The sequence below is a fragment of the Papio anubis genome, chromosome 12 (assembly GCF_008728515.1).
Source record: "Papio anubis isolate 15944 chromosome 12, Panubis1.0, whole genome shotgun sequence".
NCBI lineage: Eukaryota > Metazoa > Chordata > Mammalia > Primates > Cercopithecidae > Papio > Papio anubis.
The window spans coordinates 55,334,218-55,360,044 of record NC_044987.1 but is presented as its reverse complement, the minus strand read 5'-3'; the positions used below and the strand labels follow the sequence as shown (position 1 = coordinate 55,360,044).

The following is a 25,827-nucleotide window of genomic DNA, read 5'->3' as shown; positions in this document are numbered from 1 at the left end:
TGTTTTGGTCATGAGGGTGGATCCCGCATGAATAAATTAAAGCCCTCCTTGGGATGAGATCAAGTTCTTATTCTTACTAGTTCCCTCCACAGCTGGTTGTTTAAAAGAGCCTGGCACCTCCCTACCCCTCTCTCTGTTGCCATGTGATCTCTGCATACACTGGCTCCCCTTTGCTTTCTGCCATAAGTGGAAGCAGCCTGAGGCTCTCACCAGAAGCAGATGTTGGTGTCATGCTTCTTGTACAGTCTGCAGAACTGTGAGCCAAATAAATCCTTTTTCTTTATAAATTACCTACCCTCAGGCATTCCTTTATAGCAACACTAAATGGACAGAGACAGAAGGGTACTGCCAAGCCCGGATTTCCAGCCATCCCTCCACAAGGTGTCAATTACGTGAGTGAAGTCATCTTGGATCCTTCAAATGAGTCCAGTTGCCAGCTGAATACCACCAGTGGACCCCTGTCAATATGATGTGGAGTGGATGAATAGCCTAGCTGAGCCCTTCCTAAACTCTTGACTCACACTGTGAAGTATAATCAACTGGATGTTTCCAAAGCCACTAAATTTTGGAGTCATTTGTTTGTTGTGCAGCAACAGATAATCACAGCAGAAAGTGACCTTTATTTTCTCAGTTTTAGAGATGAAATTGAAGGTCTTGGTCCATAGCTAGTGAGCACTAGAGTGAGGTTTCTGAGGATAGGGTATGTCTGACCCTAAAACCTGTGCTTCAGACTTACTATGGTGAATGGGCCATCACTTGTGCCCTCAGAACATCAGGCCAAACTTACTTCTTCAAAGTAGAGAAGAGGTAGAACCTACTATTTCCCCTCAACTCCTCTGGGGCGAGTAGGAGCTCAAGAAACGCTTTTTGAATGACATTTTTATTCACAGGGTGGATATGGAGAGAAGATGTATATGAAAAAATGGGAAATAGCTTTTATAGTGTGGTTTTTAAATGCTAGGCACTTTGCTGTGTGCTTCTTACACATCTCGTTTACTTCCTCCCAACCTCTGTGAGAGGCACGAATTCTTAGATGAGGGAATCAAGGTTCAGGGATGTTAGGGAACTTGCCCAGCTAGTAAGGGTTAAAGCCAAGGCAGGTATGAAGGTCCCTCTGACTTTGAAGGCCATATTCTGTCCACCTTGCCAAGCTGGTCAGCTTGTGATTCTATCTGCCAGACTTGACGCTGATCCCTCCTAAACTGTGCCCTGTTAGTTTTGTGCCCTCAATCAGTTACAGTCAGCATTAAGATCTAGAATTCTGATTGTGTATTCACTGTATTAAGCACCTCTTCTGGCTTTAGGCCATCCTTGGATGCACAGAACTCTGGGGTCACAGAGGAAGACTTCCTCAAACATTTCAACCGGGGCTTCAAGAATAAGTAGGATTGGATAGACCACAAAGTGAGAAGGTGAGTGACTCTGGCAGAGCTGTACAAGACTCTGTGCAAAGGCATGAAAGGGCCTGGCACTGGGGGAAATATATGTACATGCACATACATATACTGAATATTAAATATATATGATATAATAATATATATCATAAATAATGTTATATATGTGTATAGATGTATATAAAATGGTGTTATGTGAGTATATACCTACGTGTTAACAATGGTTACTTTTGGTAACAAATATAAATGATTTTCCTTTCTTCTTATTTCATTGTGTAGCTGTTTTGCAATGAACATTTCTTATTTGAGTAATAAAGTATAAATAAAAAGAAAAAGCTGCATGTGTTTTGAGCAATGGGTGTGGGAGGATAGAGCATCAGAAAGGCAGGTGAGCACAGAAAGACAGGAGACATGAGCTGGGACCACCTTTGCAACTCACACTAACCATTAGGAAAACTGCCTTGCTGCTCATCCTCTATCTTCTTTTCCTTGAAAAACCTGGAAACTCAGAGTAGGAAGTTCTAACTTGATCCTAAGTGGGAAAGATGAACATCCAAGCAGAGGGAGTGGTGACTGTGGTCTATGCAGAGCATCAGAACCATTGATTAGTGGCTAGCTTCTTCCAGTCATGTTTGGTCTTTCAACGAGCACATTGGAAATAATGGAGATCTGATTAAGCTACCCTGGGCAGGCTGACACACAATTATCCTACTATGTTACTGATGAGCACAAAGGAGGCACGCAGGGAAAAATCACACACGATTTTAAAGGATGTCAACAGAAATAATATAAATTAAGAGACTGGAGATAGGAGCGGGGAAGCTGGTTGGGCTGTATCTCTAAGAATTTTGCTTTTGGAAAAACAATTCTGGAGGAGTAAAATGGTACAAACAATGTTCATTTTCTCTCACTGGCCTTTACAAGTTCGATGTGCCGTTACCATAGTTGTGTGCTAGGCAGTCACATGTCCACACTTTCCACATGCAGGTTAATTTTACTTCCTTAAATCTGGGATGAACTTTGCTCTTTTCACAGATAAAGAACAGGAGTTTGAGGAAATAAAATCTATGTTTCCCACTACTTTAGGAAATAGGGTAGAAGATAAAGTGGCTCCAGTTTTGCCAGCCTGGGACGCTTCATCTACAGTTTAGAGAAAGGGAGAGGCTATGCCCCCAAAATCAACAGTGCTTACCTCAGAGGGGTAGGATTATGGGTCAATCTTAATTTTTGTCTTTATAATTCTCTGCATTTTCTCTGGTGAGCTTGTATGGCTTTTATAATCATAAACAAATTCCATTTTGGAAAAACAGTGTGTAAGCAGAGGGAAGGAGAACAGCTACAGGCAAGCAGACTGATGTCCCCGAGCTGACGAAATCACTGCCCAACAAAGCTGGAAGAAGGAATAGGGTGGAGGGCTCCCAGCCAGCAGAGACCGAGAGAAGGCAGCTGGGGTGTAGGTGAAGCAGCACTGGACAGGGAGTCAGGCAACCTGAGTTCAAGTCTTAGCTGTGCCTCAATCACTTGTGTGAAGTGAGCTAGTGATGGACCCTCTCTGATTCTCAGCTTCCAAATTCCCAAATGGGGATGATCATCCTAATAGCCACTTCACAGAGGTATGAGGATTACATAATGCCACACATAGGAAAGCCCTTGTAACCCAAAGTTGATGTATACATGCTAGGGGTTATCAGGGCTTTGGGTGTAAAGGTGGTAGCACAGCAGGGAAGGAGGAGAGGTGGGGAGACTGACATAGCTGAGTGCCGACGCCAGGCCAGGCAAGTCTGACACTAGGCATTGGGTGGTAGAATCATGTAGGGAAAGGCAAAGATGAGGGCCCGAGTCAAATCAGACTGAGAACCTGCTGTAGGTCACACACCTGTGCAAGCCTTGTTCACAGGTTAGCTCTTCATCTCCTTTAACAGTTCTGCCCCGCAAACTTCATGGCCATTGTGTAGACAAGGGAAGAGAGGCAAGGGGTTGGTGCGGGGGGTATCTAGCAACTTGGCCAAGGTCACACCTTTGGTAAGCAGTAGGCTAGCACTGGACCTTGGGTCTCTTGGGTTCCAAAGACCATGCTGACAGTCAGAGAACTATATCCCTAAACCGTGCACCCAACCCCAGCTCCTCCGGCCAGCATTATCTGGGGACACTGAACGGCCCCGCCAGCCAAAGACCTTGGTCCAGGCCCGGCTGCCCGCCCCTCCCAGCCTCGCCCACCCTGCCGGCCGCGCACCTGGTCTCCAGGGGGATGTTGCTGTTGAGCAGCCAGTTGTCCTGGGCATGGGCAGGCTCCTGGGCACCGCTGGCGGGGGGCTCTCCGGAGAGCGAGTGATCCGTGGGGGCCGGGCTGGGGTTGCTCCTTGGCGTGAAGTTGCCCCGGTTCAGGGAGTTAATGGAGGCTGCGTGATGCTGGTTGGGGGTGTGGGTGTGCGAGAGCGGAGGCGGCGGTGTCCGGAGCCGCGCGTGGTTCTGCAGGCCGCCCGGGTGATCTAGGGCACAAACACGGCGGTCAGCAGCGGCGAGCTGGGTGCTGCCCCTTGGCTGGAAAAGCAGCCACGGAGGTCTGAGCAAGACCATAGAAGAGGCCGCCGGCAGATCATACATATTGATGCAGTCAATCAGTAATTACACGACAGATGTTTATTGAGCACCTACTGTTCTAGGTGCTAGGGATACCTTAACCAACTAAACAGACAAAAATTCCCGTCCCCATTGAGCTTAAATTCTAGTAGGGGAGTAAAACAATAGACAACATACAAAAGACTAGTTACTCATCTCAGCAACTTCACATTGTTTCATGCTTTTAGGACGTGGTTTTTAAAGTGTAGCCAGGGACCAGCAGCTTCAACATCGTCTGGGAATTTGTTAGAGATGAAAATTCCCAAGCCCTGCCCCAGACTGACTGAATCATGAACCCTGATGGGGCCCAGGAATCTGATTTTACAAACCCTCCAAGTGACTCTGATGTATGCTAAAATTCTAGAACCACTGATTATATATGATGGTACACAGTAAATGAAACAAAGTTTTTAAAAGTAAAACGTATAGTTTACTGAGATGGTGATAAATCTAAGAGCACATACAGCCAGGAAGGGCACTGTGGCCTGTGTATGTAGGGGCAGTGGGAAAATTTTAGATGGGGTGGCCACATAAGATGACTTTTGAATAAGGTGAGCCATGCCGGGCCCGGTGGTTAAAAACCACTCAACATTTACTGAGCACATTGAATGTGCCAGAGTCCCGTTCTGAGCCTTCCACAAGTGTAAATTCAGCTAATTCTCACAACCACCACAGAGTAGGGACTGCTTTTATCCCCAGTTTACAGATGAGAACATTGAGATACGTTATTTATTCCCTTTAATTATTGAGAACAACAGGTATCATCACCAATTTACAGATGAAAAATGTAGACTTGGAGCAGGTAAGTAAAGTGCCCAAGGGTTTGTGGCTAAGTGGGTGTTATTGGTAAAGAAAGAAAACGAATACAATTTCTGGTGATACCACAAATGAGGCAAGTTGTGGAGGTAAATCTTCACGATCCATCTAAGCTATGCTCACAGAAAGCCTAGTCTTTCAAAGCGGATGATATTATGGGGGTGGTGAAAAGGCCAGGAAATTACATTCTAACCTAGATTCTACCACTTATTAACCACATGGGCATGGTCAAGTCATTTAACCTCTTAAGCCTCAGTTTTCTCATCTGTAAAATAGGGGAAATTGTTTATTTGGGGAATCACAGGGCTACTGTGAGATCAAATGAGGCAATCTGTAGGAAATAAATATTTCTGAAGTATTCTGCTCTTTGTTCCTCAAGAGAATTCTGTATTTTATAGAGGAGACTAAGAATCAGAAGGAACAGCAATATTTCAAAAGCTGTGCTCTTCTGGGGATAGGGAGAGGGCTTTTGGAAACCAGCAAGCATAGTCAGGTATGAGGCACCATTAGTGTTATGGATTTTTCAGTGTAAGATGCATCACTCTGCTTTTTGAATAAACCAACCTTTTATGCCAAAGAGGTATAAAGCAAATCTGGTGGGGAATTTGGGAAAGGGGAGTTAGGGTGGAAGGGAGAAAGAAACAGAAACCCATTTAAGTGGATCACTTCCTTATTACAAGCTGCTACTTTCGGCATAAAGCCCAAACCTGGCTTAATATAAAACCCTCCGGAATCCGATCCATGGCTGTCTTCCAGCCTCTTCTCCCATCAGCTCCATCATGCATCCTCCACTCCAGCCACATCTTTCCTCCGAGGCCAGGAGATGTGCTGAGGCCATCTGAATGGTCAAAACCTCAACTTCCACAAGGACGGTCCCCAGGAAGCTGACAGAATGTGAATAGTATCTCCTGAGGATATGCAGTGCTGTAGTGCTGAACCAGAAGGAAACTATCAGGGATGTTCCTTGCTGGGAAGGGAGAGAACCTGGAGGCAAATACAACCTGTCCAGGCAGAGTGTCCCACTCAGAGAACAGGGAGTGTTGGACCAGGAAGAAGGTGAGAATGTGCAGGGTCATTTGTTCTGTGCAGCTGTCCTCAGGTAGCACTTTAATGGAGACAGAAAGAGCCTGGGACAGAAGCCAGCAGCAGAAGCAGCCTCCTGGGCTGACTGAATGTTCTTCCCAGGCTTGGCCTTTCAGGCTGCTGGCAGTAGTCCACCAGAGCAGTGGGAGGCAGCGGCTGAACCACTACCATCCAATGGTTATCAAGAGGCCAGCAGAGAAGTGTTACCCAGTCCTTGCTCTTGCTCTGGCCCTAGGAGTCAACCTCATGGCATTTTACTTAATTGATATAGTTTCTGCTATGTATTAAAGCATCTACAATGTGTGCTTTCACATCCTTAACTTTTCTAATGCTCACAACAACCCTTAGGAGGCAGTATTTGTACTCCCATTTTACAGATGAGGACACAGGCTTACAAAACTAGTCAGTGGTTCTCATAAATACAAAGGCCAAATTCAGTCTACTAAACCATGGTGCCTTTGCATAAAACTTAGACACCTCCTGGACTGTCTGTCCATGGCTAAATGCAGGAAAAAGGTCCTCAGTGAAGACAGTAGCATCTAATGTCTGGGCCAGGCAAGCCTACAGACATCTGCTTTGTGACTAATGGGACACCTGGCTCTGGCTTGATAAATGATCAGGGGAACTGTCAAAAGTCCTGCAATTATGAAATTTTAAGTAAGATCACTGGTTCAGGTCTAAAAACTAACTTCTAAAAGGAAATTCTCCTTAGGGGACAAGGAATGTTTTCTATGGGAACAAGGAATGCTCTGGGCCAAATCCTCTCTATTTTTTGAGCCCTCAGTTCAACTGCTTCCCCATCCCGAAAGACTTCCTTGATCTATCCTCCTTTTCCTCTTGAATGCTGACAGCAGGCAACCCAGACCTCTCATTTTCATCTCCTCCCCAAGAGCAAGCATACTGATGTCCACATGTTGCCTCCTCTGGGAGGTGTGAAAGTCCCTATCTTCTCTTCTCTGTGCTGGGTGATCACAGAGCCTAGAATTGAGCAGATGCTCAATTAAGTTTATTGAACGAATAGCCATGTGAATGGCCTAAGCTGTCAGTGCAAGCAAGTGAGGTTCATATTTGTGTGCAAAAAATCATAGTAGACCACTCTGGGCCTGCTAGACCATGGGTCTATGCAGGCCTTTACTTACTTGCCTGGAGCCAGAGTTGCAGAGGCTTTGGCTAGGCCCTTTATTTCCCTTCCCTCACCCTTTCGAGCTTGAGAACCTTAAGAAAGGGGACCTTGATGTTTCCTGGGTTCCCAAAGGAAAAGCTCTATATTTGGGAGCTCAGCAATGGAAACCTCACTCACAAACCCCAGAAAGAAATGTAAACTTCCCAAAGAGCAAATGTTTCTTCTGGTCTGAATGGACTCTTCTTTTTTTTTTTTATGGAGGTGAGAGGCTACAGAGGAGCCTTCTTTTATCCCCCTACGAATATGCACCCTCATCTTTGGAGGGAATCTCAGAACCAGTTCACCCATTCAGAATTTATTGAATGCCTATTCTGTGCCAAGTCTTGTACACTAGGTATTGGGAATAAAACAGTGAACAAGATAAATATGGCCTAAGAGAGAACTCTCTTCTAGTTTCTATTTACTGGCTGGTTGACCTCCAACAACTCACTTCCCTTTGGTCCTTGGTCAGTTTGTCTGTGAAAGGGCAAATTTTCCTACTTCACCACTTTCTGGAGGATGAAGAGCCATGGGTTTGCTTGGGTGCCAAGTGTACCATCAACTCCTACTACGTCCTGAGGGAAAGACCCATGTGTCATTCCTTTCCATATCCCCAGTGTCTGCACAGAGCTGGGCCTGATGCATGGTAGGCCTTCAGTAAATCTTTACAGAATGTCGGGGAAAGAACAATTCAGGTAGTTGGGCCTTTTGCCTGCACAAACAGTTGCTTCTCTCAAGCAACCTGAGAGTACACATTGGTATACCTGCAAAGCTGTGATGCAATTTCCAATTTACACCCTCTTCTCACAGGTATAGCTACCAAGTATATCCGTGAATCAAGCCCAAATGTGAGTCTTTTAACTGTTATTTGTGCACACCACTACCAGTAAAAGTCACTTGTGCACCTGAGTTTTGCAAGCCTGGTTTTCCAGGAAGTTTCTTTGCTTCCTACAAGTTCTTAAATATATTTGCAGTTACTAGTGTCCTCCAACACCTCAGGTGGTTTTCATTTTAGATGCACAAAAATCCTGAACACCGAAGCTTCCTGGCTGCACCTCCCTGAACCAAGATCATAGTGAGGCTCCTTTACAGTGCCGGGCAGAGCCGTATGTAAGAGAAAGAGACTGGGCTTTGGTGTCAGAGAGCCCTGAGTTCAAGTTTTGGCTCTGCCACTTAGAAGCTGTGTGACCTTCATCAAGTCACTTACTTTCTCTGGAGCTTTAGTTTTCTTATAACTAAATGGAAATAACGCCTACCTTATAGGACTGTTATGAGGATTAAAAGAGATAATGTATGTGAGTATTTAGCAGCGTGGTTGGAATATAGTAATTCTGAAAAATGGTAACTATTAATTCCACAATTACAATAAAGTCATGTTGAATGAACACATCGCAAAGCCCTGAATCATCACCATGGTGATCACTCTTCAGCATTTACAGCATGGGTTCCAAAGCAAAAAACCTCGAGAGAGAAAGAGCAGAACAATATCTAACAGAAGTATGATACTCTTTTATTACACTGAATCCCACTCTGGACAACCTGCTGGCTCCTAGGAGTTCTAGTCTCAGGAGGGTGCCTGTAGCTGAACTTGTAGTTCAGAAACTGATGAGAATGGCTGTAGCCCTGACACTCAGAACAAAACCAGACACATGGGCTCACCATGTATTCAAAGATGAAAGCCCCTTTCTGCATTCGATTAGCATCTCAGAGCAAACCAGGCAGGGGCTGCTACCCACATCCATACCTCTCTGCCCTGGGTTCAAGGTGTGCCATAAGGAGAGGGCCTCAGTGTTAATCAGTCAGGAATATTAAACAGCCCCTTGTATGCAGGGACTTGATGGATTAAAAGATGAGGATAAGCCTCATCCTTGACAAGTAGCCAGTGTTTGGGAGGACAGCTAGCAAAGATACAAGAGCAGAGCTCAGGGACCTTACAGACCTAGACCTTAACTCTGTCTCCTACTAGCCACATTCACCTCTGAGCCTCTAGTCATTTATCTATAAAAGGTATATATAATAGTAATGGCAATAAAAGGAAGAGAAAGAACATGGACTACTGTAGGTTGAATACATAGAGATTCAGAAATAAAACAAATATGGTCCTTGACTTTGAGATGCTTATAGTCTAGTAAAGAAAATGGATATACAAACAGGTATATACTACACAAACTGGTGATGATAAAATTATACATCACTATCATCATCGCATACATTAGTTAACATTTACTGAGTATTTACTACTTGCCAGATACTTTCTAAATACTTTGATTATTTAAGCCTCATAACAGCTCTGTAAAGAAGGTACTGTTATTACTCCCAGTTTTGTAAATGAGGAAACTGACACATAAAGGCTAAGCAATTTGCCCAAGATTTCGAAACCTTTAATTGGTGGAGCCAGAATTTGAACTCAGGGAGTCTGCCTCCATAGACCCTACTGTTAAACAACTCTTCTTTGTGTGCATTCAGTGAGTGAATGCAGGAAAGGTGCTTACATCAAGGCCTGCCACATCCTGAGCACTTTCCAAGTGCTGACCACAGTAATCCTTACCAGCAAACGCCACAGCCCCAGGGAGCACCACGGGCATGGAGAGCAGCTGCCAGACTGACTGTCAGGGTCAGGAAAGGTTTCTGAGAAGGGACATGTGACCTATGTCTGAGGGGCATTCTAGGCAGCAGATAATAGCTGTGCAAGGGTTCAGAAGCAAGGCCAGCTGGGGACAGTTTTATAATTAGTGTGAAATGGCTGTGCGAGAACAGTGGCTGCGGGTGAGGTAGAGACGCTGGGGCAGGCCCAGGTGGTCACTGCCTGGAGGTGCCAGGCTAAAGACCTTGGCCTTTATTCAGAGGATTGGGGGTCACATTAGCATGTGAGGAAGATTTCTAGTGGCCATGTGGAGGATGAACCAGGCCGGGATAGGCTATAAGCACCCCCTAGACTGATGGCAGGGTGCCTCCCTGGTGGAAGGATTCCAGTGGAGTCTACCACTGATCTTTTATGAGATCACATTCATGAGAAAAAGGCATGAACTTAAAGAGCTTTGGCTCAGGCAAGGAACTCAATCGTGTCAATAGCCCTGTGATCTAAGGCCAACTCTGGCTCCAAGAAAGGGTGCCAGGCTGAGTACCCACATCCAGCCCTGCAAATGGCAGACAGGTGCCCGAAGGTCTCCTTGCTACAGAGCTAATGATGACTCTAGCATGCAACTGCAGTCATTAATTGGGTCCTAAAGATTGTCAGATATGAAAGATGATGGTATTTAATTATCATAAAACAAAAACTCCAGCTGCCTGAGAATGCCAACAGAAAGAGTTATTTGGCTTCCATTAAAATGCCATCGACTACCACTGACATGGGATGGTGATGTAGCAATGCTGAGAGCTTAGCTAATGAACCCTGGCCTATACTACCAATTTACGAAGGCCAGAAAGCTCTTTATCACCACAGTTAGCAGTCAGAATCTGATAGCCTGACTTCCAGACTCAGTTCTGCCTCCTTCAAGCTGTAGAATCTCGGGCGCTTTATTTAACCTGAGTTTCAGTTTCTTCACTTGTCAAATGTATATGAAAGCACCTTGCAAACTGTAAAGTCTTGTGCAAGAGTCAGAGAAAACTATCACTATTATTGTTACCTGAACCTAGAATGGATCAAAGCAATAAAGTCCACAATGTAACCACCAGTCTGAACATGAGGCTAGGGTTCACACTTTTTGTAGTGTTTTCTCTGCCTATTCACCCCTTCTCTGGACAAAATCCTTTTGGTTCATTCTCACTTTAGTCCTATGTCATGGTAAGTGCTCAAGGCTTCTAAACAGTATTTGGCCTGAAACCCCAGATGGACTCACACACAAGGAAGGGCCCACAGAGGACAGTAGACTGTGGGGCTTCCCTGGTTCCCCTTCCAGTATTCTGATGGGAAATAAAAAATAGCACCTTGAGGTCACAATATGGCTATTTCTGCTTCCTCATTCGTTTAGTCAGGACAGAACTTTGGGCGAACACTCAGATTATTAAATTGCTTTGCATTTTAGAAACAGTGATGAAGGGACAATGTATGAAAAAGCCTCATTGTATGACACAGTGGTTTTTAAATAGGGGTGTCTGGAAATGAGGAAGGGTGTTTTCTAGTTGTCACAATTGCTGGGAAGCACAGGTGGCCTTTGGCAGGAGGGGGCCAGGGAAGCTAGCTGCATGCAATGACTGGGACCAGGGATCCTAGGGGATATGCACTCCAGTGGCAGTAGGATGGGTAAACAACTACTATAAAACTTTATTCTCCGTTTGCCTCCTCCAGCCCCATCCTCAGTTCCAGACCATTCTCTGCCTTTCTGTGTCCCAGGAGGCTGACTCCTAAGAATTCCAATACCTGGGCTCCCTTGCCCACTGGCTTCTGGATAGGTTTGGCTAATGGTGAGCATAGCAGGACACTGAAAGGTAGGAAAAGAGAGAGGCTGGGGTAACCTTCTTGCTATGGTTTGAATGTGTACCCCAAATTTCATGTGTTGGAAACATATATCTAAATTCATATGTTGATGGCATTTGGAGGTGGGGCCTTTGGAAAGAGATTGTGGTGAGATAAAACCATCAGGGTGGAGCCCCAGTGGTGGGACTGGTGGCTTTATAAGAAGAAGAGAGACATGGTCTGGCGCACTCTTGCCCTCTCACCATGTGATGCCTTCTGCCATGTTATGACATGCTAAGTAGGCCCTCACCAGACGTGGCACCCTGGACTTTGGATTTCCTAGCTTCCAAATGTAAGAAGGAAATTTCTTTTCTTTAGAAATTACCCAAGTTCTGGCTAGGGCAATTAGGCAAGAGAAAGAAATCAGGGGTATTCAGTTAGGAAAAGAAGAAGTCAAATTGTCCCTGTTTGCAGATGACATGATTGTATATTTAGAAAACCCCATTGTCTCAGCCCAAAATCTCCTTAAGCTGATAAGCAACTTCAGCAAAGTCTCAGGATACAAAATTAATGTGCAAAAATCACAAGCATTCTTATACACCAATAACAGACAAACACAGAGCCAAATCATGAATGAACTTCCATTCACAATTCCTTCAAAGAGAATCAAATACCTAGGAATCCAACTTACAAGGGATGTAAAGGACCTCTTCAAGGAGAACTACAAACCACTGCTCAGTGAAATCAAAGAGGACACAAACAAATGGAAGAACATACCATGCTCATGGATAGGAAGAATCAATATCGTGAAAATGGCCATACTGCCCAAGGTAATTTATAGATTCAATGCCATCCCCATCAAGCTACCAATGAGTTTCTTCACAGAATTGGAAAAAACTGCTTTAAAGTTCATATGGAACCAAAAAAGAGCCCGCATCTCCAAGACAATCCTAAGTCAAAAGAACAAAGCTGGAGGCATCACGCTACCTGACTTCAAACTATATTACAAGGCTACAGTAACCAAAACAGCATGGTACTGGTACCAAAACAGAGATATAGACCAATGGAACAGAACAGAGTCCTCAGAAATAATACCACACATCTACAGCCATCTGATCTTTGACAAACCTGAGAAAAACAAGAAATGGGGAAAGGATTCCCTATTTAATAAATGGTGCTGGGAAAATTGGCTAGCCATCAGTAGAAAGCTGAAACTGGATCCTTTCCTTACTCCTTATACGAAAATTAATTCAAGATGGATTAGAGACTTAAATGTTAGACCTAATACCATAAAAATCCTAGAGGAAAACCTAGGTAGTACCATTCAGGACATAGGCATGGGCAAAGACTTCATGTCTAAAACACCAAAAGCAACGGCAGCAAAAGCTAAAATTGACAAATGGGATCTAATTAAACTAAAGAGCTTCTGCACAGCAAAAGAAACTACCATCAGAGTGAACAGACAACCTACAGAATGGGAGAAAATTTTTGCAAACTACTCATCTGACAAAGGGCTAATATCCAGAACCTACAAAGAACTCCAACAAATTTACAAGAAAAAAACAAACAACCCCATCAAAAAGTGGGCAAAGGATATGAACAGACATTTCTCAAAAGAGGACATTCATACAGCCAACAGACATATGAAAAAATGCTCATCATCACTGGCCATCAGAGAAATGCAAATCAAAACCACAATGAGATACCATCTCACACCAGTTAGAATGGCGATCATTAAAAAGTCAGGAAACAACAGGTGCTGGAGAGGATGTGGAGAAATAGGAACACTTTTACACTGTTGGTGGGATTGTAAACTAGTTCAACCATTATGGAAAACAGTATGGCGATTCCTCAAGGATCTAGAACTAGATGTACCATATGACCCAGCCATCCCATTACTGGGGATATACCCAAAGGATTATAAATTATGCTCCTATAAAGACACATGCACATGTATGTTTATTGCAGCACTATTCACAATAGCAAAGACTTGGAATCAACCCAAATGTCCATCAGTGACAGATTGGATTAAGAAAATGTGGCACATATACACCATGGAATACTATGCAGCCATAAAAAAGGATGAGTTTGCGTCCTTTGTAGGGACATGGATGCAGCTGGAAACCATCATTCTTAGCAAACTATCACAAGAACAGAAAACCAAACACCGCATGTTCTCACTCATAGGTGGGAACTGAACAACGAGATCACTTGGACTCAGGAAGGGGAACATCACACACCGGGGCCTATCATGGGGAGGGGGGAGGGGGGAGGGATTGCATTGGGAGTTATACCTGATGTAAATGACGAGTTGATGGGTGCAGCAGACTAACATGGCACAAGTATACATATGTAACAAACCTGCATGTTATGCACATGTACCCTACAACTTAAAGTATAATAATAATAAATAAATTATTTTAAAAAAAAAAAAAAAAAAAAGAAATTACCCAGTCTGCTAGAGCAGACAATGAACAAGATACTTCTTTTCCCCCACCCCGTGGCAGCTTGCCTTCAGCTCTGAGTCTCAGGCAGTAGCCACATCCCTCCAGGCTACAACAACTCACAGATAGAGTGGTCTAGGGAAGCTTCTAGGAAGAGCAAGGACTCAAACTGAGCACTGAAGTAGAAGCAGGACAGAGGCAGACAAAAGGGGAGCAAGAGGGCATTCTAGGTAGGGGCCTGGCATGAGTGAAGAAAGGCCCACAGGCTGAAAGATATAGACCCCTTGTGGCAGCTGGATGGTGAGAGACCTGGGCACATGGAATAGAGATTTGGCAATGGATCACAAAGAGAAATGAGGTTGGAACCCACCTTCAAGAGCCTAGAGCCAGAGGCAGTTTCAAGGGTGTTCAGAGAGAGGGCTCACCCCAACTTCCAGTGAGACAGTCTTGCTCTGTCACCCAAGCTGCAGTGCAGTGGCATGATCTCGGCTCACTGCAACCTCTGCCTCCTGGGTTCAAGCAATTCTCCTGCCTCAGCCTCCTGAGTAGTTGGGATTACAGCCGCACACGATAATGCCTGGCTAATTTTTAAATTTTTAAAGTAGAGACTGGGTTTCACCATGTTGGCCAGGCTGGTCTCAAACTACTGACCTTGTGATCCAGCCCGCCTCGGCCTCCCAAAGTGCTGGGATTACAGGCGTGGTGAGCCACTGCGCCCAGCCGACTTCCAATCTTTTAAAGCCAGGAGTAGTCAAAAGAGTGAACCAGAACTCCCAGGCTTCATTAAAATGTGCATGAAGTTCCTCAACCATCAGTGAATGTTCTCTAGGATAGAATTGGGGGAAAGCGCCCTACTGCTTTTAACTAGACAATTGACAGAAGAACAGAGTTTCGGCGTCTGCCAAAGACAGGTGTAATCACCATTGCTCTCTATTCCTAGGGTCATGGTAATTCATAGACAAATTAAGCCAAGAGCATCAAAACCTGTCTTTTCTAAGCATGGGGCACACATAACTTGGCTGGGCCACCATTTGAATCCAAAAGTAGAACTATCTCACAACATATACTCCACCAGATTTCATTCTTTTGCTTATCCCAATCAGCAGCTAATTTGCTGTGTGACCTTGGGCAAAGCACTTAACCTATCTGAGCCCCAGTTTCCTCCATTGACAAACAGAAAAGGAGGTGGTGGGAGTTCACTCCAATTTTAAATCTAAGACTGTATCATTCTGAGCCTGTATTTGTTAATGAACATCTGCTTGCAAAATATGTGCACAGCAAGTCGTGTATTATATTGTGTTGTGTGACTAGGCACCAAACAAGGCAAAACGATGGAATGAAAGAAAGGGAAACATGTGGTGGTTCTTCCCTCCCTCTTGCCCTCCTTCCCTTCCTTCTTCCCTCCCTCCCGCCCACCCTCCTTCCCTCCCTCCCGCCTGCCCTCCTTCCCTCCCTCCTTCCCTTCCTTCTTCTCTCCCTCCTGCCCTCCTTCCCTTCCTCCTTCTCTCCCTCCTTCACTTCCTTCTTCCCTCCCTCCTTCCCTTCCTTCTTCTCTCCCTCCTGCCCTCCTTCCCTTCCTCCTTCTCTCCCTCCTTCACTTCCTTCTTCACTCCCTCCTTCCCTTCCTTCTTCTCTCCCTCCTGCCCTCCTTCCCTTCCTCCTTCCCTCCCTCCTTCCCTTCCTCCTTCCCTCCCTCCTTCCCTTCCTTCTTCTCTCCCTCCCGCCCTCCTTCCCTTCCTGCTTTTCTGCTTTCATTTCTTTTACAAACATTACTTTTTATATACCTTGTCCTTGATACTGGAGACGTAGAGCTGGATTAGGCAAAGTTTCTGCCTATAAAATCTGAACAGACTTTGTTGCGAAAGGCCAGCTGCAGCCGGAGGGGTGGGATGTTTTCTGGATACATGCTTTCCTCAACTTAAAGTTGTGTCTACCTCAAGGCAGAATTTGTCCTGGGAAAGCTTTCTGGCTGTCAAATGAGTTTTCCTTCCTTCCATTGTCACCTTCTTACCCTTTTCAAAAATGATCTGATCCATAAACAGTTAGGTCAAGTTCCAAATCAACGAGGAACCATAGCTGATGGGTAACGGTTGGGTGGGGGTGTGTGTGTGTGTGTGTGTGTGTGCGCGCGCGAGTATCGGGGGTGGAATTCAGCTCAACAGGAGTGGGCAGTGTGATGGAGCGGATAAGCAGTTCATGGAAATGTAGGTAGGCTGCATTCACAGAGGAGAAGCACGAAGAACCAGGGACGGCCACGCTGTGCTGATTTGCCGTAGCAGGCCCAGACGAGGGATACCGGTTGGTGGGGTCAACTCAGTACAGCAGAGGCTGATCCTTCCCAAGGTCTCTGGAGCTAGTTAATGCTTTCCCTGGCTTCCTTGGATGGTGAAGGGTTTAGAAACTGTGTTCCTGTGGGAGCAGGGGGACGACTGATGCTATTAGCCTGGAGAGAAGGGGAAGAGGACGAGGAAGGGCTTAAAGAAAGAGTATGTGTTTAGAAGTCCAGCTGAAAAATGCTAAATGCCTTATAGTGCCCGAGTCTCATAGCTTATGCCCACACAATTCACGTGCTAGGAAATAACACACCCAATCACATGGTGTATTAGAAAGTCCTAGATAGAAGAACTATTCCCAGCCTTGCCTTTAACTCACCCTGTGACTTTGGGGAAGTCCCTTTCTTTCTCTGGGCCTCATTTTGTCTATCTGAAAAAGGAAGTTCCTTCATTTTATAATCTCCTGAGTCCCTTCCAGCCATTGATGGTCTAGTTCCTCTTGGCTTCCCTTGTTCCTCTCAGGGAATTTCTTGGAAAGAAGGAAATAGCGAGAATACTACTGCTGCTTCAAACAGCCACAAGGGTGGGAGAAGGAGTAAATCTACTCCTTGGGGCTTCAGAAAGATGAATGAGAACCAAGACCAGGAAGTTACCTAGAGCAGACAGCAGTTCAGCTTAAGAAAACCCTTCCTCCTGCCAAGCTCTCCAGTATCGAATGGGCTGCCTCTTAAGGCAGTGAGCTCCTTGTCAATGAAGCAGGGCTGATATAATGAGCTTCAACCTCCTGCCTGAATGTCAAGCCTCTACTGCTCTAACTAAATGTATACACAGTTAAACTTAATGCCTCCCTGTCCCGCAGCCCCAATTCTATACTCCCTCTCCTAATGCTCCTGATCTCAACATCACCAGCTGCTGCTAGAACCTCCCACCCAATCAATCAACCAGACCTCCGGGAATTGCCACTGTGTCTGCCTTCTTTTTCAGGTTCAACAACTTAACAATGTAACCAATTCCTCTAGCTGTCATTTTCCACATATCTGCTAGCTCTTCACCACCCCTGCTGCCACTACATTAGCTCAGGTCCTCACTGGTGGACAGTCAGGCCAGGGGCATAGCCAACATTGGTGCCCCAGCCTGCCGGCTCACCCCCTTCGATTCGGTGGCCATCCATCAGCTGAAGTGAACTCCCTAAAAGGAAACTGGGTTATGTTACTTCCCTGATTGAAAGCATTTTTGTGGCTTCCCACTGCCTACAGGACAAGACCCCTCACCATCTGGCATGAGTCCACTGCTCCAGGGTAGCACCCCTTAGCTCCCCACCTCCCTCTTTAAAAAGGTGCCAAGGTTAACAGGTTAATTAGACACCACTCATGAAACTGCTCACTGCTTGTCTCATGGCCATGGCTGTGCACATATTGTTTGTTTTCTGCATGGGAGGCTTCTCACACCTTTGCCTAGTTAACTCAGATTAGAAGTTACCTCCTCCAGGAAGCCTTCTCTGATCATTCTCACACCCAGTTTGGACTCTCTAGCCTCCATGGCTCACTCTGAGTTATCACCATTTGTTTACTGGTCTGTCTCTTCCACCATATTGTACGCTCCAAGGGCAGATGTTGTATCTTAATATATCATAGGCTGTGTGAGGCTAGAAGAGGATGATTACCCTCTCTGGGGTACCAGGTAGGTTTCCATCTGTGGACTCTTTTACCTAGGAACTGTCACTGATTCACGAGGGGCCTGGGGTGATTTGGGCACTCTGTGCATCCTCATCCTTCCCTTTAAACTTGACCTTTCTCCAAACTGCACATTTAAGACAGCTGATAATTGAGATGGGCATAAACTCTTTATATTTTTATCAACAGTTGGAGATGCCATGAAAAGAAAATCAAGACAATGAATCTCAAGGTTCCTGCAGGGAATAGCCTACTTTGTTGAACGTGATGGCCAGCATCAAAGGTCAGGGCAGTTTGTCAGGTCCTTTTCCAAATTCTAACCCCAATTCCATGGGCCCTGCAGGAAGCTAAATACCAGCACACGGAAGAGGTGAATTCTCATCCATCATGTTCATACTTTTCCCTCTACTTTGTAGCCATCAGTAATTTTGAAGAAACGACTTTCTCTTGGAAAAGACACTGAGATTCCTCAAATGAAAGGGACAAGTTGGCTAAAAGGTCGCTAGAACCCACAGAGCAGTATTGCATGGTGGGTGAGCACCATGGCTGTCTCAAGCTGCCTCCAGATCAAATCTCACCTGCCTTGCATACACGCTGGTCACATATTACAGATCTTTTCTGGACCCCAGTTTCATGCCACGAACCTCATTCAAACAGCATAGTGGCCAGGAAGTTGAGCGCTGAATCAAATGGAACCAAGTTTGAAACCAGGGTTTACCACTTACTAGCTTTGTGGCTTTGAGTGCATTTTTAACCTCTGAAAGCCTTGATTTCTTCATCTGTAAAATGGGGATATAGCATAATCTACTTCTTAGCATTGTTGTAGGGATTTAGTGAGACGGTGCAAAAGGAGTCCTTAGCACAGTGACCAGCCAATAGAAAGGATCAATTTAGGCTACTAATTCATTCTCATAGCTCCTTGGAATTACATCTAATTAATTTTTCCTTATGCTATAGGGTCTCCAAGGGCAGATATCTTATTTGTTTTTCCACTTAGTGCTTGGTGGCTATAAATGTTTGTTGAATGAAGCTAAATTAAGCCTTTGTCCGTGTACAGTCTTTAGGTCTGGACACTGGGAGGTTGTCAGAGAGGAAAAAAATAAATATTTATTTTTAAATTTATTTCCTTTATTTTAAAAATTCCCCCATGCAGAACTAGAGAATGAATATTTATTGACACATGACAATGATTGGGCTTTTAAAAAGGCTTCCTTAGTTCATCTTCAGAGGAATAGTATAGAGTAGGTCTTAATTTCTCCATTTTGCAAATGAGAAAACTGAGCCTCAGAAATCTGCTCACATCTTTGTTTATGAAATTTTTCAATTTTTTTCAATGATGGGGTATTTCAAGCCCTAGCATTGAGGTCAACTCTGTTAAATGTGACATCTTGATTTAAAAAGCAAACACCACACAAAACAAGAAACCTGCCCATGGTCACACTGCTGGGAAATGATAAAAGCTAAGATCCAGATACAAGCTTCTGATTGCTCTACTTTTGACGCCTCCTAGAGGCAGAAGAAGAAAAAATTAATTCTGACGTACCTTGGCTATATGCACTGCGCAATTTATTAAATGCAAAAACCCCTCATGTATTTTTGTTATCGTTGAACAACGACCATATCAACAGTTATATGAATGATGTTTTGGGGACCACAAAAAGTGTTGCTGTTTGATAACACACCAGAAGGACAATCCTAAGAGTTGGGTGTTATTATCCTCCTTTCACAAGGAAGAAAATGGAGACTTTGCAAGGCTACGTAGCTTGCCCAGGTGGCAGAGTCCACAAACAGAGACTCGAAGTGCAGAGTGCTTCCCAGCCTTTAGAGAAGCTGCATGCAAACCCCTCTACCTTCACCGAAGAGCGGCCATCCAACTGCAGCAAGTCATAAGGCAGCATGGTGGCCCCTACTCATGTGACCTTTATCTTCTTCCTCAGGCTCTAAAAGGCCTCACTTGGGGGAAAAGGCGGAAAGCATCTATCTAAGTGTACAAATCAGAGAGATGCTTTTCGTCATTTATGACTGACTACATGTGGGTTTTTCTAATTTTTTTATTTTTTATTTTATTTTTTTATATAAGCTCAGGAGATCTTGGGCAGGTATTCCATCCATCAATGTCCATAAGCCAAGTCATACTAGAAACAGATAAAAGAAATTTTGTCCTCCTGAAGTCCTCTGCAAAGTGCCTGGCTCAATCCCTAGGCAAGAGAAATGTAGTAATAATACCAATGATGGTCTTAAAGTATTGAAGACTTGCTGGGCTGCTAGTTAGTCTGCAAAGCATCTTTAGGCCACTGTCTTTCCATTTCATCTTCCCAAGAGTCCTCGGACGTAGGTTTAAGAGGAACATAATACAATATGTTAGGAGGGTGGCCTGGGTTTGAATCCTGGCTCTACTATTTCCTAGCTGTGGCCTTGCACAAGTTACTTAGCTTTTCTTGTGCCCATTTTCCTGGCTTGAGATACAGAGATATTAGTCACAGGGTTACCATGAGGATTCATGTAAAGTGCTAAGAACACATATGACACACAGCAAGTACTCACTAAATGTTAGCTATTGTTATCTCTATTTTCCAGAAGAGAAAACTGAGGCTCAGGGAGAGAATGTGTTCATGCTTCATAGCAACTAAGTGCCAAATCTGAAATCTGAGTCTGTCTGGCTTCAACTCCCAGGCTCTTAACGGTGATGGTATACTTTCTACCCTTCACTGACCTGTACATTTCACCTGGCATGCAGTAAGTGTTCTGCAAATAGTATTATTATTAGTATTAAGAATGTCCTCCTAAGTGCTACGGTCCTCGTCAATGTCCTCCTACTTGTTCTCTTACCACAGCATCATGTGCTGTTTATAGAGCAGTCCCCTCGCAAACTCCAGAGTTAGGGCACAAACGACGCTAACTTTATTTCAATGCAAAAGGTATATATTCTGTGGGTGCCACCTGGGCTCATTACCCAAGTTAATTCTTTTCTCTCAGCTGTGGAATATTTTACTTTTCCAATTTCAGAATCTACTTATGTTAAAAAAAAAAAAAAAAAAAAAAGAGAGAGAGCAAGAGAAATCCAATCAGCCACCTCAGGTTTGTGAAACAAATAATGCAGCTGGCATAGAACCTTAATCAAACAGTTATATTCATAACCACAGCGATCACTGTTCTGCCTAATTTATACAGCCCAGGGCATCCTGAAGAAAATGTCTCTTGACAATGTAAGATGCAATGCAGAGGTGCACTGACACCACTGAAGGGGTGTAGATCTCCAGGCCTGGCATCTTGATGAATCTGAAGCAAATTGAGATTTGGAAGCACATCCCCCAGGAATTCCACCCATGCCTGAATGTCATTCTGCATTTTCTTTTTAAATAAGGAAGTGTGAGAAATAAACTTTTACCTGGCTGCTTCCTTTGTTTTCTGGAAGAAATAAAGTAGAAAGGCCAAGCTGCCTTCATGTCCAGAAAGGACAAGTGCTTCAGAGTCTGGCTGACACGGGTTTGAATCCTGGCTCTGCCACTCACTCAGCTGTATGGTCTAGACAAGTTACTTAGCCTCTCTGAGTGTCATCTGTAAAATGGAGATAACTGTACGTACTCAGAGACTGAAGTTTAAATGAGAGAACAGTGAGTTTCCTATATGAATTTTTGTATTCCCAATGGTCCCAATACAAGACCTACTTATTGTAAGTCTAATCTAAATGTTTATTCCCTATGTTTACAACCCCAATGTCTATGGTTACTGAGTGAATACTATGTGCCAGAGATTGTGTTAAGTTCTTTACATGCATAAACTTATTTTATGCTAAAAACAACCTCATAAAACATGTATTATTATCCAATTTCCAGCTTGAAATAACCAAGGCTTTGAGAAGTCAGTAGACTGGTCCAAAATAACACAACTAGTAAGAGGGGGAGCTATTAGAAGTGCCAAGATCACAGAGGCAGAGTCAGGATCCCAGTGCAGGCTTGTTGATTCTTCTTCTCTGTCCTGCCCCTCCCTCCACATCAGCCATCAAACTCCATGCTCAGCAGACAGCAGATACTTGATGAATGTAATTCCCCCTTTCTTCCTTCTTTTTATTTCACATTCTGGGATTCCTTGGGACAACTCAGAAATCCAAGTAATAGTTCAGAGGGGCTTAATCATCATTTCCAACCAATATCAGTGAGCATTTGCAATGTGCTTACTCTGTGTTGGTTACTGGGCAGAGATACTTCTATCCTTGCTATAGCTTCCTAGATTTCTGGATTATCTAGATGAAAAGTAACTGAGCAATGTAACTCTCTTGAATGACTTGGGGTGGGGGAGCTGCGTCACTAGCACCTTGGCATATCTGATTTGGCCTGCTTGTGCTGTTCCCACTGTCCTGTGGTGGCACGTAGTAGGCCTAGGTTCTAGTTCCTGCCCTGCCATGATCTTGCTGGCACAGACTCCAGTCACTGCACCTTTCTGAACTTCAGTTCCTTCCTGTGTCTATGGAGAGTGTTAGACCTGATTCATTTTCTTAGCAAATATTTCTGTCAATTGTTTCCAAACTTTTCACTCCTAGGATCCTATGACTATCCACAATTACCCTATATTTTAAAATATTTTGTTTCTTATATAAACTATATTCATTAACTAATCATTAATTGTTTTCCCATTTTAAAATCAAGCACATGTAAAGCTGGTCATTAGAGTTTCTGATAAAACACAATAAATGGATCCCTAGCACCTGGTCCATTGCTGACATGAAATAGGCCCCCTTTTTTCTAAATGAAGGAGTACATGAATGGACAAATGCTTGATCCTACACAGAAGAGCACTGGTGGGTGGAAAAATTAAGAGTCAGAAAGATGATGTAAATTTCAGTTCTACCATTTACAAGCTGTTTGATCATGGGTAGGTCATTTACACTCTCTGCAGCTCAACTATGAAATGAAGATCTATCTTGTTGGGTTGTTTAAAGTAGAAGAATAATAGTGACAATAATGATAAGACAAATTATAGTCCTCACATATATAATATACACTATGTGGTGGGCAGGCAAATAGTGCTTTACACATATTAACCCAATCTGTGTAATAACTCTATGAGGTAGTTACTATTATTATTCCCATTTTACAGATGGAGGAACTGAAGTACAAAGAAGATATTGTGTAACTTGCCCAAAGACAGATTTGTATGATGGAGACAAGATCAAAATCTAGGTGGTCTAGCTCCAGAGTCTGTGCCCTTAATCCTTATGCTCCACTGTTTGGCATGTCATCCAAAGAGCCTAGCATATTACCTGGGAACTATCATGCTTACTAAGCAGATGCCCTGAAGGTTGGCCAGTGTAGCAGGACAATGAGCACATTTTTTTGGCTGGGCTTTTTGCGATAATGGCAAACGTTCACAGCATCCCTACATTTAAGTAATCTGGAATGGCCCAGTTGTTATAGTTTGCAATTGAGTATGGGGTGCTATCAGAGACTGGCTGTGCTGGTGACTGTGCCACAAAGACCTTAGTAAATAGGAGGAAATATGAGACAAGTGCTGCCCATTTAGCCTCCTCTCTGGAAGGCAGGAAGGATTTGTCTTGCTCAAGGTTGTTTCCTCCCACCATACCTTTGCCCCTCTAGTGTACCTATGTAGCTTTTGCTTGCCTGCTATTTCTACTAATAAATGAAATTATCTTTTTGTTTTGGGAGGCGACACTCTCAGCCTATGAATTTGGATGAGACTGGGTAGCCAATGAGAGCACCCCCTTTCCCCTGGCTAGGGTGACTGATTCAGGCAAATACATGACTTTGGTCAGGCCAATCAGAGGCAATCACAAGATTTTCCTGGAGCTATAGAAAAAGAGGTACTGTTTTTTTCCCGTTAGGTTACAAGGCTGGTAGTAGATAAGTTTACAGGGGTTCCTTTGTCATCACACGGGGAATGCCTGCCTGAGAATAAGGCCAAAACAAAGGGAAACAGAGTCAGGAAGGATTCAGTAAGACATTCGAATGCCTAGATCTAGCTGCACTGATGGGAAAATGAGTCCCTGGACTTTCAGTAACATCACCCATGACATTTTCCTTTCTTAAAAACGTGAGTTGGAGTTGGGTTTCCATCCTTACAGCTGGGAGTCATGCCTAACCCACTATGCTATCAGCCTAGAGTGCCTTTCCTGGACCCTCCTCAATCCATGAGGTTAGAACTCAACTCAGAGGCTGAAACACCACATCACTCTTCAGGCAGACCTGACCACACTCTCCTTCGTGCCCCAGGAACCCAAAACCACAAGGTAGCTGTACTTGTCCAGCTAGTACACTAACTCGTATGCATGCCTATGTCCCCCACTAATTTGTGAGCCCCTCGAGATACCTCTTATTTATCACCATGTCACTTGTACTGAGTCCAGTGCTCATCACATAGTAGGTATGAATGTTAATGAACAGATGAGCAGGAATCACTCTCTCAGACATCAGCAACATCTCAGCAAATGTTCACTATTTCCTCAGACCACTGATATCAGCTCAGCCAAGCACTCCTTTCTCAAATATTTTTTTTTCCTGGAGCACCTCTCATATGCCAGGCACTGAATCAAGCACCGAGGGCATAATGACAAACAAGAGTAGTTTTTAAAACCAGAGCTGTTTTAAAATATAATACTCTACTACTATAAAGTTCTGACTATTTCTACTTCGTAAGAAAAATGTCCAGTAATGATCTGTGGATATTAAGCAATGAGAAACGTCCATTTCCGGGTGGACAGACCATGACCTGTGTGGAAATGGGAGCAGCTGCACTGCTGAGCCTGGAGGCAGGAAGAGGTGTCCTCTGGGTCATAGTAACACAGTCTGCAGCTTTGTTCACGGTCTCGCCCTCTCGCCGCATTACTCCTGGACACTGTTACTAATCACACTTATTCACATTGATTTTTTTTCTCCCCGAAGATGAACTACCTCATCCCTCCTTAATGTAATGACTGAAATTAGGCAAAAGCAGCCATCTGATAGATGTTAGGCATCATCCCAGAGAGGAAAACATCAAACAAGATATTATACATATTTTTTTAAAAAGTCTTTTAATGTTTCCATTCTCTTAACTGCCCATGTAAATCAGGCAGAATAATTCCAAATGGGGAAAAATGCATTTGAGTCTGCGGCTGTTTTCATGACCCTTCCTTGTGTCGGGTCAACCAAAGAGTGCATTTTTGTGGCGGCCAGTCTTTCCTCGTAAGTACGCGCTGAGCCTCCCGTGTGCCGGGCTCTGTGCTAGGTACTTTAAATCTGGGCTCTCTGATCTGTGTTATAGCACTGTGAAGTTTAACGCTATCAACTTCATTTCACAAATGAGGAAACTGCATCTCAGGGAAGTGAAGGGTTAGCATGAGGCTGTCCAATAAGTGGTGGATTCAAACCAAGGACTAGCTTGACTCTCCAAGCACAGGATCTTTCTACCTCTCTCCATTGTCGACCATTGACACTGTATGTTACAGGGATCTAGAAAAGCTGGGATGAGCCAGTCCTGTGAAGGTTGCATTTATACAGTGTATTGGGTGCCACCTATGGCCTGGTATTACTTAGACCTAGAAAGTAAGGGGGGAGATGCTTGGGTCTGTCATGTGTCTGGATATCCTAAGCTGAGGTCTGGACAGAGAATGCCATAGAACAGCAACCATGTCCAAACACAAATGTACTGTACCCAAGGGAACTTCAGAAATACAACTATGTTTCTCTCCTCTCTAGAACTCAAATGTGGCATTTAGGAATATTTCTAAATGTCAAAAGCCTCCATGAAGATACAGTCTGACTGTCCCCTTTGCATACACTTGAGATACACAGACACTTCCTTCCTGACCATTCATATTTGCCTTGTCTGAGCCCATGTGTACAGCATAGCAGGGCTGTAGTCAAAGCAACTAGGCTCCCTGGGGAATCCTGCTCTCCCAGTAGACTGACAGGGAAGGCCTAGAGATGGAAGGTGCAGGACCAAGGCAAAGACGGAGGCGTCAGTCCTGG

At 44.2% G+C, this 25,827-nt stretch overlaps 1 protein-coding gene across 12 annotated transcripts in view; it reads right to left on the bottom strand.

Moving 5' to 3' along the window:
* Positions 1 to 25,827, bottom strand: part of TENM4 (teneurin transmembrane protein 4) — a 788,706-nt gene that overhangs the window by 243,406 nt on the left and 519,473 nt on the right. For all 12 annotated transcript variants that reach the window (XM_017949239.3, XM_017949237.3, XM_017949235.3 and 9 more), the window contains one exon: positions 3,628 to 3,883. In XM_017949239.3, coding sequence (XP_017804728.1) covers positions 3,628 to 3,883 — 256 coding nt within the window. The remainder of the gene's footprint in view (positions 1 to 3,627; positions 3,884 to 25,827) is intronic.